Genomic DNA, 20000 nt, shown 5'->3' on the forward strand with positions numbered 1-20000 from the left:
AGAGACAGAGATATAGAGACACAGAGACAGAGAGCGAGAGAAAAGAGAGGGACAGAGACAGAGATATAGAGACACAGAGACAGAAACAAAGGGAGAGAGAGAGGGACAGAGATAGAGAGAGACAGAGACAGAAACAAAGGGAGAGAGAGAGGGACAGAGACAGAGATATAGAGACACAGAGACAGAGACAGAGGGAGAGAGAGAGGCACAGAGACAGATATATAGAGACACAGAGACAGAGAGCGAGAGAAGAGAGAGGCACAGAGACAGATATATAGAGACACAGAGACAGAAACAGAGGGGGAGAAAGAGGGACAGAGACAGAGATATAGAGACACAGAGACAGAAAGAGAGGGAGAGAGAGAGGGACAGAGACAGAGATATAGAGACACAGAGACAGAAAGAGAGGGAGAGAGAGAGGGACAGAGACAGAGATAGAGAGAGACAGAGACAGAAACAAAGGGAGAGAGAGAGGGACAGAGACAGAGAGAGACAGAGACAGAAAGAGAGGGAGAGAGAGAGAGAGGGACAGAGACAGAGATATAGAGACACAGAGACAGACAGCGAGAGAAGAGAGAGGGGTGGTTGCTGGGGGGAGGGTAGGGGCGAGGGGTGGGGGGGGGGCGGGGCGGAGGTATGGGGGATGGGGGGTGGGTGGTGGGGGGTGGGCAGGCAGAAATGACACCCCATCGTGGAAGCAGACTGACAAATCACAGGGGGTTCGCCCAGCCAAGCTTCTTGTTTTTCTTTTTCTTTTTTCTTATTTTTATCTTTTTATTATTATTTTTTTTGTGTGTGAAATATATTTTCAAGGCATCCAGATGGAAACGGTAGATTATGTCCAGTGGCTAGAGATAGGTCAGACACCCTCCCCCACCCCACGTCTCACCTCCACTAGCCAGGTCCTTCCTCTTTTCTTCGTCCCCCTATTATCAACTTCAGTCTCACCCATCCTTTTAGTTAGTTCACAGTAGTTTCTAATCCGAGTCTTCCGTGGGGTCAGCATCATTTCTATATTTTGCAAGGGCAGAATTCCAAATATCTTTACATTTATTTTTACAAGATAAAAAATCTGTTGTTGTTTGTTTTGTTTTTTTCCCCGGTGTGTTCGAGGATGAATTAAGAATCCAGACTCCGAGCAAGTCAACGAAATTGATAGTGTATTCCCTTGTACTTTTTCCATCATTTCCTCCTCCACCTGTCTTTCCTCTTCCTCGTCCTTGTCCTCCTCCTCCTCTTCTTCCTCCTCCTCCTCCTTCTTCTTCTTCTGCTTCTCTTCGTCCTCCTCCTCCTTCTTCTTATTCTCCTCCTCCTCCTCCTTCTTCTTCTTCTTCTGCTTCTCTTCGTCCTCCTCCTCCTTCTTCTTATTCTCCTCCTCCTCCTCCTCCTTCTTCTTCTTCTTCTGCTTCTCTTCGTCCTCCTCATCCTTCTTCTTATTCTCCTCCTCCTTCTTCTTCTCCTCCTCCTCCTTGTCCTCCTCGTCTTCCTTCTTCTTCTTCTTCTTCTGCTTCTCTTCGTCCTCCTCATCCTTCTTATTTTTCTCCTCCTCCTCCTCCTTCTTCTTCTCTTCCTCATCCTCCTCGTCCTCCTCGTCTTCCTTCTTCTTCTTCTGCTTCTCTTCGTCCTCCTCATCCTTCTTATTTTTCTCCTCCTCCTCCTCCTTCTTCTTCTCTTCCTCCTCCTCCTCGTCCTCCTCGTCCTCCTCCTCCTCCTCCTTCTTCTTCTTCTTCTTCTTCTTCTTCTTCTTCTTCTTCTTCTTCTTCTTCTTCTTCTTCTTCTTCTTCTTTTTTCATTGGATTTGTCTCCCGTGTTCTTTTCAATGAGTGTGTGTTCATGTGTGTGAACGTTTTCAGGCATTCGTACTTCGTTTGAGGGGCGTATGCTCGTGTTTCATAACCCACTGAACACCTGAGATAAATTACGGAATCTCCGTGAACGCTTGATCTCATGCTCGCACACACGCACGATGACATGAAGATAATGGCAGGTCTAAATGGATAATTATCTGGAGTCTGAGGAGATAACTTGTCAATCATTTCCTTTCCCTCAGGTTCAGTTCGGAATATTGCCTTCACAGAATCGAGGAATGGAGGAGTCTAACTTTTGAACCGCTATAAGACCTGTCGCTTCGCTTTGGAGCTCATAATTATACGGAAGTCTTTCAGAAGTATCGTTCTTCCTGTGTGGTTAAGTATTTTCTGCCGATTTCCTTCAAGAATACACTCGATAGTTCCGTGGAGTTAAGAACAGCTACTTGGGCGCCGTGGCTTAATGGTTGCTATCCCGGACGATAACCGAATGCTCGTGATTGAAACTCCATCGCAGATATATCATTATATTCTTGACAGGCTGCAATACGGAGTCTGCTGAAATCGGGAGGACGGGGACACACAACCAGAATGCCCTAAGCATCCATTTCCTTTATTTTCTTTTTTCTTGTTTCTTTTTTTCCTTTTTTATCTGTTCCATTTGATCCAAAGTCTGAAGAATTTGGAGAAAAAACCGACAACCAATATATAAAAATATTTAGAAAATCTGACTGACTGGTTTTATTTCGAACGCCTTGTAACAACCTAAAAGAAATGTACAACACAAGTAAAAGATGTCAGTCAATTCATCTGTACCGATTCGTTTCCATTCTTTATGCTGTATTGAAATGTCATTTGTGCAATGCTATTACCTGCACATATCATCATCATAATCACCATTACTATCATTATCAATACTGTTATTAGTAGTTATATTTCATTAATTTTTGCTTGCGTGTCTTTGCGTAGACAACGGCACTAGATTTTGCTAATTATGTCATTATTCCTTGTTTGACAGGTATCACAATTTGATCTAAAAATGAAATGGACTCAGAACTTTTATTTCCGTTATTTATTTGTTGTTGTTTTTTTCTATCCTTTATTTGTGTTTTGGTCAATACGCACGATGATGCAATGTTTTTTTCCTGTCCTTTATTTGTGTTTTGGTCAATACGCACGATGATGCAATGTTTTTTTTCTGTTATTTTGACATAGAAAAAAGGGTCATACATTGTGATGTGAACTTGTGAAATGTTTTGTTATTGGGTTGCTTTGCTTTTTTTTCTGAACAAAATTGTAATGTATACTTTCTATATGAAGCGTTGACCTTGTGGTAACTCGTCCGTCCAGGAAGCGAGAGAATCTGAGCACACTGACTCAAAACCCATAGTCGCTAGTATGCCCCCCCCCCCCCCCCCCGCCCCCTCCACTAGTCCTTGAGTGGTGGAATGGACGCTAGTCATTCCAATGAGACGATAAACCGAGGTCCCGTGCACAGTATGCATGCATTTATCGCACGTAAAAGGACCCACGGCAACGAAAGAGCTGTCCTTGGCAACATTATGTACAAAACTCTACTTCGATGGAAAAACAAATAAAATTGCAGGCAGAAAAACATACCCTCCAAAAATGGGTGTCGCTCTCTTTGTAGCGACGCGCTCTCTTTGGAGAGAGCAGCCCGAATTTCACATAGATAATCTGTTGTGACAAAAACAGAGTAATACAATACAATGTAACCTTCTGTGGAAGTGGGGGGGGGGGGGGAGAAAGAAAGTATATATATATATAAGAAAATATACATATGTATATAACCGGTGCGTGGTGTGTGCATGGTTACAGGGTTTCAACGAGGTGGAGAAGTTGCTGAAGGAGAATGACATCTGCCTGGCCACCACAGAAAAACTGCTCAAGGACTCTGGGCAGGCCACCGATGCCGACTATGACATCATCGTCAACCGGCTCTTGAAGAAAGTCCATGCCAGGGGTAGGACTGTCAGAAATCACGTGTCCGTCCGTCTGTCTGTCTGTCTGTCTGTCTTTATGTCTGTCTGTCTGTCGGTCTGTCTTTATGTCTGTATGTGTGTCTGTGTGGCTGTCTGCGCAGTTTCAGTTTGCCTGAAATTTCTGCGTACGTCTGCGTGTATGTCTGTCTGTGTACTTCTCTATGTAAGTCCCACTTCGATACTTTCATCATCATCATCATCATCATCGTCGTCGTCATCATCTTCTTCTTCTCTGCCCTAGTCTTTGTAGTTGATGTTCATATTCATTTGGAACTTTTTGTGATCTACTTTGATCATAAAGTTGTGGTTGTTGTTGTTGTTGTTATTCCTTTGTCCATTTCTGTTGAGTGTTTTTTTTTTTCTTTCGAAACACTTATGATTTGCATTCTGATCGTCATCATCATCATCATCATCATTATCATTATCATCGTCATTGTCATCATCATCATCATCATCATCATTATCACCGTCATTGTCATCATCATCATCATCATCATCATTAACGTTAACATCGTCGTTTTCATACACATCATCATCAACATATTCTTCTTCTTCTACTTCTTCTCCTCCTCCTCCCCCTCCCCCTCCTCCTCCTCCGCCTCCTCCTCCTCCTCCCCCTCCTCTCCCCGTCCTCTTCCTCTCCCTACTCCTCCTCTTCCTCCCCTTCCTCCCCCTCCTCATCCTCCTCCTCCTCCTCCTCCTCCTCCTCCTCTCCCCTCCTCCTCTTCCTCTCCCTACTCCTCCTCTTCCTCCCCTTCCTCCCCCTCCTCATCCTCCTCCTCCCCCTCTCCCTCCTCCTCCCACACCTCCTCCTCCTCCTCCGCCTCCAATTTCTTCACAAACGCGGGTAGCATCCAGGGGAGCATTCACCCGTCATGGCGCGGGTACGATGATGCACCCGTCTGTCCGTGCTGCGCATTACCTGTGTGCCCTGCGCGTGTCCCCAGGTGTGATCATCTTCGGGTCGGACCAGGAGGTTGGCGAGCTGATGAGGGCGGTGGAGAGGAAGGGAGCCCAGGACAACTTCGCCTGGATCGGCAGTGACGGCTGGGGGGGCCGGGGGCTGGCCTTCAAGGGCAAGGAAGACGCTGTGAGTTGTTGTTTTGATGTTGTTGTTGTTGTTGGTTTTGTGTGTGTGTGTGTGTGTGTGTGTTATCTTTTTTTTTTTTTTTTTTTTTTTTTGCTACCTCCGGCAGAATGGTTAAGGCGCTCAGCTGCCAATACAGAGAGTCCGTGAGGGTGTGGGTTCGAATCACACTCTCGCCCTTTCTCCCAAGTTGGACTGGATAATCAAAACTGAGCGCCTAGTCTTTTTTGGATGAGATGATAAACCGAGGTCCCGTATTGTGTAGCACGCACTTGGCGCACTGAAAAAGAAGCCATGGCAACGCGAGTGTTGTCCTCAGGCAAAATTATCTAAAAAAAAACAGACAAAAAAACAAACAAACAAAAAAAACCGAAATCCACTGTATATATATGATAGTCAGTCGCGTCCGACTATGACCATCAGAACAGCAGAGGAGGCACCTGCTGTTCTGACTATTTGGGCTAGAATTTGATTATAGTGGAGAGTGTCTTGCCCAAGTTACATCCCCACTCTCTCGGCCAAGAGGGTTTTAGGACAGTCGGCGTTGGGATGGTTCCCAAAGGCCAACTAGCCCACAAGGCTGCAGCACTAAGAGCCAGTGCAATTTTGCCTCCTAGTTTGAGAGTCATAGTCCTTCACAAAAGACTAAGCTGTAAATGATTTCCCAATTGACTGGAGAAACCATTGATAATGCACTGTGATAGGTATGCAAATGTACAAGCATGCACTCAAGGTCTGTCAGGTGTGTTGGGTTATGCTGCTGTCAGGCATCGGCCTAGCAGATGTGGTGTAGCGTATGTGGATTTGTCCCAACGCAGTGACACCTCTTTGAGATGCTGAAACTGTTATCTGGCTGGTTGGCTGGTCGGTCAGTTGGTTGATTGGTTGGTTGTTTGGTTGGTTGGGTCAGTTGGGTGGGTGGATGAAAGATTGGTTGGTTGGTGGGTGGGTGGGTGGGAGGGTGGTTGGTGTTTGGAAATGGTGGGTGGGAGGGTGGATGGTTGCTTGCTTCCTTGCTTGTTTGTTTGCTTAGTCATTCAGTCAGTGATTCAGACAGTCATTAAGTTGGTTGGTCGGCTGGTATGTTGGTTGGTTAGTTAGTTTGTTAGTGCATTAGTAAGTCAGTTACGATACGAAGATAGATAATTCGTATAATGTTACAAACAACATATCAATTTTTGGCACCTGGTCTCACTGCCACATTGGTGGCATTAAAATGTCCAATTCGTTTTACACGAGGCATTCTGTTCAATATTTTTTTTCGGTCTTAATTCCATGTCAGTGCATCAGGCACTACAATAACTGAAATTAGAAACAGGATGTGAAACAATAATTTATTAAATCAACTATTTGACCAATACTTTGCGTTTGCGAGGGACATGCAATCACGTTCTGCTGGATGCCATCTCATTCTTTATTTTATTATAATGATAAAGTGGACAGAGAAGCCAAACAAGGAGTAAATATGTCGTCCGGAGCTCACAAGGATACTCTTTTGTCCATCAAAAGAATCATACAGGTTACGAGAATCGTATTCATGGAAACGGTTTCAGATTTCCCTCTAGAAATACGGTTAAAAAGTACATTGGTTTCACAATTAGCTATGTAAAGAATGTCCACCCAAAAATAGGATTCTGTATGTGTGGAAGGGAAACTAATGCTTTCAAGACCATTCATACCAAAAAAATGTTACATGTATTTGCGAAAAAATATCAGCCCTGAAAATATCCCCACATGTGTTGTTATAAAGCAGTATATCTCAGTACTTTTTTTTTTGAATCACCAACATCAATATACGATTGTTTTTGTTTCATTGCCGAGAGTCCAATAAGCAATTACACTTATAGATGCAGGGTTTGTTTTCTGTTTGTTTTTCTATTTCTTTCTAATCATTTAATCAGGAAAGAAAAAAATTAATGTTAAAGCTTTAAGAGATCATCACACACACACACACACACACACACACACACACACACACACACACACACACACAGACGCACACACACACAGAGACACACATCCAGTTCATTATACTACAACCCCCTTCTAACCCTCCCCTACCCCCCCTAGTACACCCCCTACACCCTCCCCCTCCTGCCCCCCACCTCGTCCCCCCGTACCCTACACCCCCTTCCCCCATTTTTTATGTAATAGCACTCTTAGCGGACAGACATAAAACCGATGAAGGAAACACACGCACACACACACACACACACACACACACACACACACACACACACACACACACACACACACACACACACACACACACACACACACACACACACACACACACACACACACACACACCGTCTAAAAACACTTATAGTGAATAGACGTTAAACTGAAGATAAACACACACACACACACACACACACACACACACACACACACACACACACACACACACACACACACACACAGAGATGGATATTTCATATGGCGCTACCCTATTCTAAGGGGCATTTATCTACATTCACTATTCTCAGTTAATGCTGCACTTTCCAAACATTGTTCCTCGATTTTTTTTTAAAAATCCTCTAATTACTGTCCGCCAAAGCAGAATGCATCACTGACGCAAGCACTACATCCCCCCCCCTACCCCCCTCCATCCCTCCCTCCCTCCCTCCCTCCCCATTCCTCCTATCGTCTGCGACATGGAATCTCAATTACAAAACGCTACCATGGGAATCTCAATTACAAAACTCTACCATGGGAATCTCAATTACAAAACGCTACCATGGGAACCTCTATTACAAAACGCTACCATGGGAATCTCAATTACAAAACGCTACCATGGGAACCTCTATTACAAAACGCTACCATGGGAATCTCTATTACAAAACTCTACCATGGGAATCTCTATTACAAAACGCCACCATAGGAATCTCAATTACAAAACGCCACCATAGGAATCTCAATTACAAAACGCTACCATGGGAATCTCTATTGCAAAACTGTACCATGGGAATCTCAATTACAAAACGCTACCATGGGAATCTCTATTACAAAACACTACCATGGGAATCTCAATTACAAAACGCTACCATGGGAATCTCAATTACAAAACGCTACCATGGGAATCTCTATTACAAAACTCTACCATGGGAATCTCTATTACAAAACGCTACCATGGGAATCTCAATTACAAAACGCTACCATGGGAATCTCTATTACAAAACGCTACCATGGGAATCTCTATTACAAAACTCTACCATGGGAACCTCTATTACAAAACGCTACCATGGGAATCTCTATTACAAAACGCTACCATGGGAATCTCTATTACAAAACGCTACCATGGGAACCTCTATTACAAAACGCTACCATGGGAATCTCAATTACAAAACGCTACCATGGGAATCTCTATTACAAAACTCTACCATGGGAATCTCAATTACAAAACGCTACCATGGGAATCTCTATTACAAAACGCTACCATGGGAATCTCTATTACAAAACGCCACCATGGGAATCTCAATTACAAAACGCTACCATGGGAATCTCAATTACAAAACGCTACCATGGGGATCTCTATTACAAAACGCTACCATGGGAATCTCAATTACAAAACGCTACCATGGGAACCTCTATTACAAAACGCTACCATGGGAATCTCTATTACAAAACGCTACCATGGGAATCTCTATTACAAAACTCTACCATGGGAATCTCTATTACAAAACGCTACCATGGGAATCTCTATTACAAAACTCTACCATGGGAATCTCTATTACAAAACTCTACCATGGACAGAGGTGTCGTCCTTTCGTGCAGTGAAGTGCGTGGTGTGCAATGCTGTACACTACTGGGCATCGATTCAGGCAGACATTATTTTACGGGTATATTTCCTGGGGTCAGTAAGAAGGTGCGAAGAAGCATAATGATTATTATTATTATTATTATCATGGCTCTCGTACGAATACGGGGATTCACATAGTGTTGAGACCTCCCAGTTTCTAAAGCAAGTGCTCTCAATGAAATAAATAAACAAACAAATAAACAAATAATCTAGAAATAAGATTTGAAAGAAAAGAAGAAAAAAACACGTAAAACTCGCCCCTTCCCTAACCTTTCACAACCCACTCTCCATTTATATAAAGGATGTGAAGCACTGTAGGGTTTGTATGTGCTTTTTTTGGGGGGGGTGCTTTTTCCTTTATTGCGCAGTTGGCCATGCCAATTAAAGGCGATATCGTTTTTCAGGTGTACTCGCTTATATTAAATTTTGATTTTCTTATTTTTGTTATTTTATTATTATTATTATTATTATTATTATTATTATTATTATTATTATTTAGAATGTATTGAATGCAAAGAAGCAACGCACTTGGAAGCTGTTGCTTATTGAACGCATCTCCCTGAAACGGCTGGAGATATTACTGTGGCCGTCCAGCCGCCCCGCTCGTTCCGCTTTCTAAAAAAAAAAAAAAAAAAAAAAAAAAAAAGAGCACATTCTGTTCTCAGAAACTTCTCTTCTCTATTACGTTTTCCTTTTTTCTTTTTTTTTCTTTTACTTTTTTTTTTTTCTTCCCCTCTCTCTGTCATTCTTTCTTTTCTTCCTCCATCCCCCCTCCCCCCCCACCCACCCCCGCCCCCGCCCCCCTGCCCGGCCACTCACTCCCTCCCTTTTTTATATCCAATCTTTCATTTTTTTGGTCTTCCTATTCAGTCCCCCCCCCCCACCCCCCAAAAAAAGAGAAAAAATGTCATATATATATATATATAACCGAAAAGAGCACAGGAGGTTCCTTTGCAATCTACGAGCCGTTCACCAGGTATCTGGCTGTTAGCTTCATATAGATAGCAGCTGCCGGTTATCCAGTTTTCTTTGCCAATGTGACGTTTCTTCTTAGTCATCTGTTTGTGTGTGTGTGTGTGTGTGTGTGTGTGTGTGTGTGTGCGTGTATGTGAGTGCGTGCGTGCGTGTGTCTGTGTGTCTGTGCGTGTGTCTGTGCGTGTGTGTCTGTGTCTATATTTTTATGTGTCTGTGTCCGTGTATTGTGTGCGTGTGTGTGGTGTGTGTACACGCGTGTGTATGTGTGCGTGCATTTGCGTGCGTGAGTATGTGTATGCTTGCGTGTGTATGTGTCTGTGTGCTAGATTTACCGTATTATGCATATGTTTGTTTTCCATTTCTTCCTAATTTGCAGGTGATTGATAATTAACTGAGCAGATCTGATGTCGCCTCCAGCATTTCCGATGTTAGTATTTTGTCTTCACGAGTTTGGCTGTGTAGCAGCGTGTTATCTTTGATTGAATATCTCGTGGGTCGTGTCTTGGGATGATCTGAGTTTTGAGGCCTTCAGTGTTGAACGTCGTTTTTTTGTTGTTGTTTTTTTTGTGTTTGTTTGTTTGTTTTGTTTTTTGGGGTTTTTTTTTGTTTGTTTTTGTTTTTTTGCTGCCCATCATCTGCACCGTTTCATTGGCATTACTCCCATGCCGCTCATTTAGATTCCCCCCATACACGGCCACACCCGGGTTCGTCCGTCACAGTTCCAGCGTCGGCAGTCCGCAGGGAACCATCGATGTTAGGTCGCCAGTACGCCACACACCAGAGGAGACCCTGCACTGCTGCTGAGTCACTTCGGTGCTGTTCAGTGGTGCCTGTTCTGATTTAACGTACTTAGGACACCATCTACTAAGCCCCCTACTAACGACAATAATGGCTTAGTCGCGGAGCCAGACTGAGTGAGCATCCCTCCCAAAGTGGAGACCGCCACCATGTTGAACATCATAATTATCTGTAACATGCTCCAGTGTTGATATGGTCTCCGTTGTCGGCAGTGCTGCAGATAAGAACTGAGTCTCACATACATCCTACACATATCTTTATGGACTTTTTTTTTTCTTTAACCCGCCCCTCACGCCGAACACAATACTGCAAAGTGGACATTTTGTGTAAGCGTGTCAAAGTTATGTTTGCTCACGAACACGCTAAATCATTGTCTGATGCTCGTTTTGTCGCATGAGGTGAGCATCTCTGAGTTTTTATCGAAGACCCGAATGCAGCATGCGTCGCGTTGCAGATATGTCAGGACAATATTGAGTTTGAAAATGATGGAAACAGACAGTTACAAGACGCGTTAGCGCTTCGGGTAATTTGTCATCATCCTGAACGATCCAGCGAAGAACCGACACTGCTGACAAGACATGGTCAATGAGTTTATCACGGATTAGAGAAAGAGGGTTTCTCTCTCTCTCTCTCTCTCTCTCTCTCTCTCTCTCTCTCTCTCTCTCTCTCTCTCTCTCTCTCTCTCTCTCTTCTTCTTCTTCTTCTTCTTCTTCTTCTTCTTCTTCTTCTCGGAGATAATCTGCAGTTACTGATGATAAGCCAGGGCCAACAAGCGTAGGTTTGTATTTGTTTTCGGGTTAAACATTGTATTCCCTTTTTTGTGAATGTAATACTGTATGGCAAACTTAGAAAAGTATCAAGTTATAAAATCACTTTTATTCTTGGAAATATACACTTGTGTAACGTGTCTAAAATCAAAACACTGAAAAGTATATATATATATATATATATATATATATATATATATATATATATATATATATATATATATATATATAAGAAAAATCAAGCATAAAATAAAAGACCCACAAAATCATGCGTTTAATTTCGTGTTTTCATACACTCTTTGTAGTCTACACAGGACGGATGAAAGATCGGTGCCAAAGACTACAGTGATTACAATACACCACAGTGATGCAAACGACTCTGTCGACTTCGTCAGGGATTCTGTATGTAGATGTGTTATCTGTATTCAGTGTCCGTTCATTTCTGAATGGCATTGCCTTCACCAAGTTTCTTACGTGTAGTTTTATTTTTTCGTGCATTGTGCTAAAAAAATTTTACCAAATATATAAGCATTGTCTATTTCAACAATGGTATTTGAGCGTGACAAACTCCAGTCTTCTGATACAATGGAAGATAAATTCTTTATTCATTTTATTTAGATTTCTCTCTTCTCCTCTTTCTTTTACACAGAAACATTTTAAACGCATCCCTTCGCCACTTTGATGAATGCGCTATTTGTCTCTTTCACAACAATATATAAAACATATCAGTATTGCTTCACAATGCCTGGGGACAGGAAGGCGATACTTTACAATAAAGGTCATAATAAATAAAGGCGACCACCAAATAGGGTCCATGTATCTCGAACCAGAAATGTCACCCCCGACGAATATCATTTGTTGGAAGACAAGACCTCTCGTGAAATTGCTTGGAGAGACGGGGGTATTATCTTTGTAAGGAAGCCGTCATGAATACGGAACTTTGGAAAACAAATTAATTGGTATGCTCTTATCTTTGGGCGAAACACATCTGTCGGATCGGCGGAATATGCATGCAGCAAACTGGTGGTTTGTCTCCGTCGCTTTCCGCTCTCTCTTCCACATCAATCATGCTGGCCGTGATATTGCAATGCTGGACAAGACAGGCCTGCCTGGCTGTCTCGAACCAGTTGTTTACATTATGAGAGAGGGACAAAAATAACCGAATATGCACAATTCGCACTCACGACAAAGGCATACAGACACACGTGTCGTTCTGCTTCTTTAGCCTTGCGTCTTGTGTTCAGTTTTGATCCCGTCTTGTTACAGTTTACTGCTTCGGTATTTCGTATCTTCTGGGTGGTTTACTATTTTGAACAAAAAACTCCTTTCTTTATACTCCTGTTCATCTGTACTTTGATTTTTTCTTCTTTTTTTTCCTTTTTTTTTTTTTTGGTTGGTTGTTGTTGTTGGTTTTTTGATGGTTTTTTGTTTGTTTGTTTTGTTTGTTGTTTTTTTACTTCGGCTGACCTATCCTTTGGAGTTTAATTGTTGACCAACAGATCATCTATAATGCGGCTGCACAGAAGAAAAACAACAACAAACAAACAAAAACACACACGAAAAAGTTTATTTCACGTGCCCTTTGGGCATTGAATTAATACACACATACATCATTTACACACACCATACAAAGAAAAAAGAGTGATGTCAAAAACAAAATAGCCAAATCAAGCAAACAAATAAATACTAATCAACATGTCAAATACTCCTTGGTAACAGACTATTTTCCCTATCAACAGACAAAGTTCTATTGAAGAGAAATACCTGTGGAAGAGACACAGGAAACAAGGGCAGCCCATGCTGACAGCAACGGCTGCATCTATCTCGTCCTTGTGTTTTTCTAAAGACTGCATCGTACCTCTTCATTCTAGATCTGAGTGTAGCACATATCGAGTATGGTGGTCAAATGGTTAAAACGCCGGGTTCTCGCCCGATTTTCCTGAGATTGTTTCTGCCCCGTTGCTCCTGGTGGATTAAGGATAGAATTTTTTCCGATCTTTAAGTTCAACATATTTGAATTGTGAAGACCTGCTGGTGCCTGAACCCCATTCGTGTGTGTACGCACGCAGAAGATCAAATACGCACATTAAAGATCCTGTAATCTATGACAGCGTTCGGTGGTTTATGGAAACGAGAACATACCCAGCATGCACGCCCCCGAAAACGGAGTATGACTGCCTATATGGCGGTGGAAATAGACAAAACGGGCATACACGTAGAAATGTTACTTGTCTGTGTGACTGCGTGTGTGCGCGATTGAACGACACAGGAAACGAATGTTAAGCACCGAAAGTCAGCTGTCAGTCGGCTCTACCCAGGTGGACAGCTTGTTGTGCAATTGACTCCGTGATTTTAAAGCGCTTTGAGTTTGGTCTTTGACCAAAGACAGGGTTATATAAGTATCCATATCATCATCATCATCATCATCATCATCATCATCATCATCATCATCATCATCTCACCGCTTTTGTCTGAGACGGCAATGGGCAGATGATGAATACCAATGAGGCCACAGTCAAACAGCAGATGACGACGGGGGAAACGGATTGAACCCTTCAAAGACGGGTGCTTTACCCTACTTGGAACGGGTGCTTTACCCTACTTGGAACGGGTGCTTTACCCTACTTGGAACGGGTGCTTTACCCTACTTGGAACGGGTGCTTTACCCTTCTTAGAACGGGTACTTTACCCTTCTTGGAACGGGTGCTCTACCCTACTTGGAACGGGTGCTTTACCCTTCTTGGAACGGGTGCTCTACCCTACTTGGAACGGGTGCTTTACCCTTCTTGGAACGGGTGCTTCAACCTACTTGGAACGGGTGCTTTACCCTACTTGGAACGGGTGCTTTACCCTACTTGGAACGGTGTTTTACCCTACTTGGAACGGGTGCTTTACCCTACTTGGAACGGGTGCTGTGCTTTACCCTACTTGGAACGGGTGCTTTACCCTACTTGGAACGGTGCTTTACCCTACTTGGAACGGGTGCTTTACCCTACTTGGAACGGGTGCTTTACCCTACTTGGAACGGGTGCTTTACCCTACTTGGAACGGGTGCTTTACCCTACTTGGAACGGGTGCTGTGCTTTACCCTACTTGGAACGGGTGCTTTACCCTACTTGGAACGGGTGCTGTGCTTTACCCTACTTGGAACGGGTGTTCTACCTATTTGGAACGGTGCTCTACCCTACTTGGAACGGTGCTTTACCCTACTTGGAACGGGTGCTTTACCCTTCTTAGAACGGGTACTTTACCCTTCTTGGAACGGGTGCTCTACCCTACTTGGAACGGGTGCTTTACCCTACTTGGAACGGGTGCTGTGCTTTATCCTACTTGAAACGGGAGCTTTACCCTACTTGGAACGGGTGTTCTACTCTATTTGGAACGGTGCTCTACCCTACTTGGAACGGGTGCTTTACCCTACTTGGAACGGGTGCTCTACCCTACTTGGAACGGGTGCTGTGCTTTACCCTACTTGGAACGGGTGCTTTGCTCTACTTAGAAACGGTGCTTTACCCTACTTGGAACGGGTGCTTTACCCTACTTGGAACGGGTGCTTTACCCCACTTGGAACGGGTGCTTTACCCTACTTGGAACGGGTGCTTTACCCTTCTTGGAACGGTGCTCTACCCTACTTGGAACAGTGCTCAGCCCTACTTGGAACGGTGCTTTACCCTACTTGGAACGGGTGCTTTACCCTACTTGGAACGGGTGCTTTACCCTACTTGGAACAGGTGCTTTACCCTACTTGGAACGGTGCTTTACCCTACTTGGAACGGGTGCTTTACTCTACTTTGAAACGGTGATTTACCCTACTTAGAACGGGTGCTTTACCCTACTTGGAACGGGTGCTTTACCCTACTTGGAACGGTGCTTTACCCTACTTGGAACGATGCTTTACCCTACTTGGAACAGTTCTTTAACCTACTTGGAACGGTGCTCTACCCTACTTGGAACAGTGCTCAGCCCTACTTGGAACGGTGCTTTACCCTACTTGGAACGCCCTACTTGGAACGGGTGCTTTACCCTACTTGGGACGGTGCTTTACTCTACTTGGAACGGGTGCTTTACCGCACTTGGAAAGGTGCTTTACCCCACTTGGAAAGGTGCTTTACCCTACTTGGAACGGGGTGCTTTATCCCACTGGACGGCCGAGGTGTCTGTCTGTCTGTCAAAAGACGGGCTGGTTATCGTTGATGTCATTCACTCACAGGGTTGTCTTTTCTTCGTTCTCCGTCCCGTTTCCATCATCTAAAGGCAAATAAGACAGACAGGGATGAAGAATGGTTAAAACAAGAAAGAAAAAAAAGGAAGAAAAAAGGGGCAGAGTTGAACAAGAACAAGAACAAGAACCAAACTTTAATCTCCAGGCCTCCGGCCCCTAGAAAGAGGTCAAAAGTACACACTATGGTGATCACTCAGCCACGACAAAATATAAAATACGTACTAACTTAACCTGTAGAACAAAAGTGCTTCTCGTGCATAGTAAATTAATTCTAACTTTCATCATTGTTGTCACAGAATTCCTGTCGTATCTTCAGGGCATTAAATATATAAATGCATAGTTTACGAATACTGTAAACAGAACCATTCTTCATCAAGTGAACATACGATTGACCTTTAGAGTTCAGATGTTTTGCCGCAGGTTATTTGTAAAGGACACAATTGTTCATAAAATGGTTTTCATCTTCGATTACATTACAACGTTTACATGCGTAATTTGAATTACAATTGAATGTTCTTCTAAAAAATGATCCATTTATTGGGAGCAAACCAAGCCGTAATTTTACCAAACAGTCCCTAAAACACTTTTTATCCACATATTCAAAATATTGCTCACACTGAAAACCAGTTTTAAACAGTCTGTAGTTATGATATATATCTTTAGACATTACTGACTCGTCCCACTCCTGCATAAATATATCTTTCATTCTTTGCTTAAATAATGACAAAAATGTTAAGGGCAGAGTTGAGATACCGGAAGGAGTTCACAGGGTACATAACGTGTGTAAGAATGCCCCTCTTCCTCTCTAGATAGCCCACATCTCCTGGACCTGAACCAGGGTACGCGCCTCTCACAGGAGAAGAGAGAATAATAACAGCCATGAAAAGTTGTCCAGATTGGAGATACATCTTCTTCCCCCCCCCCCCCCCCCCCGCCCTCTCTCCCACACACACCCTGCCCCTCCAGATAAAGCGAGAACGATAAACAAAAAATGCATTATATATATAATTGTGTGTGTGTGTGTGTGTGTGTGTGTGTGTGTGTGTGTGTATGAAATATCTCATAACACTCACAGTACTAAATCACAAACCGTACAGCTTTAACAACAAACAAACAAACGAACAACAAAAAGAACGAAAGAAGAAACAACGAGGGCGCAGTCACCTTCGTAGATTTTTATTGAGCGCGGTGTTCTCAAAATTAATGTGCCTGAATCGGCGAGAGACAGGTGGAGGGGTTAGGGTGGGGGTAGGGTGGGGATATTAAATTAAAAATTAAAAATATTGCTTAGAGCCCAGCCGACCATGAAGGCCATACCAGGGCTATCCACCATTCAAAGTCTGGTCACCGCAGATGGGCCACCCCAATGTTTTCAGCTTTCTACTGCACTGTGATTACTCCATGGTAAAAATTTCACAACTTTTGTACTAAGCATATACTATATTAAATACTATTAAAAATATTTATTTCTTTTAAATATTGCAATATTGTCCACGGAGGGACATCACGGAACAACGTTCTCAATGAATCTGCTGTAAAAAAAACAACCCGTCGTGTGTCATAAAAGTCCCAACAATCAGTCAGAATATGTTGCACAGTGAGTGGTTCATCACATGGAATACACCAAGGAGCTTCTTCTCCTTTCAGGAGGTAGGAATGTGTGATGTATGTATGACCTGTATGAAGTCGGCACAGCACTGTCATTTCTTTTCGATTCACCACAGCCATAGGCAGAGTCTCTTGAAGATTTGGTCGTATTTTAAATAATTTGTTATTATATATATATATATATGTCTGTCTGTGATAGGAATGAATAGACAGACAGACAGACAGATAGATAGATGGGAAGGTAGGCAGGTGTATACTGTACATGTGTCTGTGATAGGAACAGATAGATAGATAGGTAGATAGATAGGATAGATAGGAAGGTAGGTAGGTATATACTGTACATGTGTCTGTGATAGGAACAGATAGATAGACAGATAGATAGATAGGAAGTAGGCAAGTTGGTCGGTCTTAAAAGAAGAAAGATAGACAGATAGACACACAGAACAAACAAACACCACCACCAACACCAGGCCACAACAACAACAACAACAACAACAACAACAACTGAAAGGCGCTGACCTCCTCAAACACAGTCCGTGGTTCGTCTCGATGGGATTACTTTCGTGCCAGAGAGACGTCTCTCTCCAAAGAGGGAACACTTACACACACCGGTTGTCATTTTCATTTCCTATAAACAGCTGCGACTCGGTACGTACTGGTCGCAATCAGAGTGTGTGGGGGAGGGATGGGATAAAGAAAGGGTTGGATTTTTTTTTTTTTTTTTAATTTCTTCCACTTCCTTCTTCTGTGTAGCCAGATCAAAAGGTCAGGTTGGGATCAAAAGAGAGAGATATATAGAGAGAGATACACACATAATTATATATATATATATATATATATATAGATAGATAGATAGATAGATAGATAGATAGATAGATAGATAGATAAAACTATACATATACATGTGCGTGTGTGTGTGTGTATGTGTGTGTGTGTGTGTGTGTGTGTGTGTGTGTGTGTGTGTGCGTGCGCGCGCGCGTACGGAGAGAGAGAGAGGGGGGGGGGGGAGAATAGTTCCAGCGAAGGTATAGCATCTGTCATGGCATGATTCGTGTACACGCAGAAAAAAACAGCCCACAGAGAGAGAAAGAGAGAGAGACAGAGAGACACAGACAGACAGACAGACAGAGATAGGCAGACAGACAGACAGATAGACAGAGACAGAGAGAAATAGAGGAACAGAGACAGAGACAGAGAGACATGAGAGATCAGCCCTAGACAGATAGCGAGAGAGAAAGGCACGCGGGGTGTGTGTGTGTGTGTGTGTGTGTGTGTGTGTGTGTGTGTGTGACTGAGGTCAGGGGGTTCCGTTCATTTTTCTCTTGGCTCTCCCCGCCCCGCAACGGGAAACCACAGAGCTGTGGTTCGAACTCGGACCCGTGTGTAAAGAAAGTCGAGGAGGGATATGATGGCCCTTTAGAGTTCATTGGGAATGGGAAGACGATCATTAATTAAGTGGGACAACGATGATGGACTGTGGAGATCTACGTGTGCAGTTGAACAGAAAGCTCAACATATACTTACACATGCATATACAGGATTAAAGAGGCTATGCCAGTCTTGAATAAAAGCTTATTTGTGTTTGCACATTTCTTCTGTCTTTGCTGCTGTGTGTACATGTCAGATGATCGGTATAAGGACAGGCCCGGTGCTTCCTTTCTTTTTAAGGAAGTGTCTGGGTTTGTTCCAATGTACCTTTTATTTACCTGTGTACTAGCTGAATCGGTAGCATAAGCAGCACTGACTTGAAGTTGTGTACCTTGTGAATGGAGAGAGTTACCACTCTTTACTATTTGTTAATGCAAAACAAAAAAACAGAAAGACATGCAGACAGATAAACAGACAGACAGACAGACACGGCAAGATAGGTGGCTGATGCCGATCAGACTGAATCTCCCAGGATATCATGGGTCACTTCTGAAAACCCGGATTGCGTATCGAATTCGTTGTGTGTGTGTGTGTGTGTGTGTGTGTGTGTGTGTGTGTGTGTGTGTGTAGTTGTTGTTGTTTTATTTTCACGGGATTGTCAGCTGTTGCCTCGGCTGGGAAGATGATCAAGGAAGCGTATTACAGGAATTGCGTATGACTTAACTGACTGACAGACAGGCAGACAGACAGAGACAGACAGAGATGGGCAGGCAGACAGAGACAGATACAATGGCAGAAACAGAGACATACAGAGTCAGGGACAGATACAGACAGATACAGACAGAGCCATACAGATGAATTCGAGTCAGAGACAGACGGACAGGCACGGACAGGAACAGAAATGAAAAGACGGAGAGAAACCAACTCTGACTGATAACAAATGACCATGACAAAAAAAAAAAAAAAAAAAAAAAAAAAAAAAAAAAAAAACACGGAGGAAACGGCCATGTATCAGGTTGTCTCGAAGAAGTGGGACTGGTCATCTTGGTCAGTAGGTATCTCCCCCCGCGGGATGATGGTCGCCTGTGTTGCTGGCTGAAAAGATGGTCAAGGGAATGATCTTTCCACAGACAGAGAGGGAGCCCCCCCCCCACCCACCCCCCAACCCCCTCCCGCCCCCTCCCCGTTCCCTTTTGTACTGCCTTTCCAACCTCCCCCACCCCTCTGCGGTAAATCACACGCAGAGTGGTTTGATCGACTGCTGTGAATGAGGACAGTGTCAGGGCGCTTCTTTGGAGGTTCACTGGGTATGTATTTAGTGTGTGTGTGTGTGTGTGTGTGTGTGTGTGTGTGTGTGTGTGTGTTTGTTTGTGTGTGTGTGTGTGTGTGTGTGTGTGTGCCTCTGTGTGTGTGTTTGTGTGTGTGTGTGTGTGTGTGTGTGTGTGTGTGTTGGTGTTTGTGTATGTGTGTGTGTGCGTGTGTGTGTGTGTGTGTGTGTGTGTGTGTGTGCCCCTTTGTGCGTGTGTGTGCCTGTGTGTGTGTCTGTGTGTATGTGTGTCTGT

General features: G+C 43.5%; 1 protein-coding gene across 1 annotated transcript in view; it reads left to right on the top strand.

Moving 5' to 3' along the window:
• LOC143287236 (metabotropic glutamate receptor 2-like) overlaps positions 1-20000 on the top strand; it is a 544548-nt gene that overhangs the window by 377789 nt on the left and 146759 nt on the right. The window contains 2 exon segments of the mRNA XM_076595180.1: positions 3648-3792; positions 4759-4901. Coding sequence (XP_076451295.1) covers positions 3648-3792; positions 4759-4901 — 288 coding nt within the window.

Source organism: Babylonia areolata, chromosome 11, assembly GCF_041734735.1.
Source record: "Babylonia areolata isolate BAREFJ2019XMU chromosome 11, ASM4173473v1, whole genome shotgun sequence".
In the NCBI taxonomy this organism is placed as follows: domain Eukaryota; kingdom Metazoa; phylum Mollusca; class Gastropoda; order Neogastropoda; family Buccinidae; genus Babylonia; species Babylonia areolata.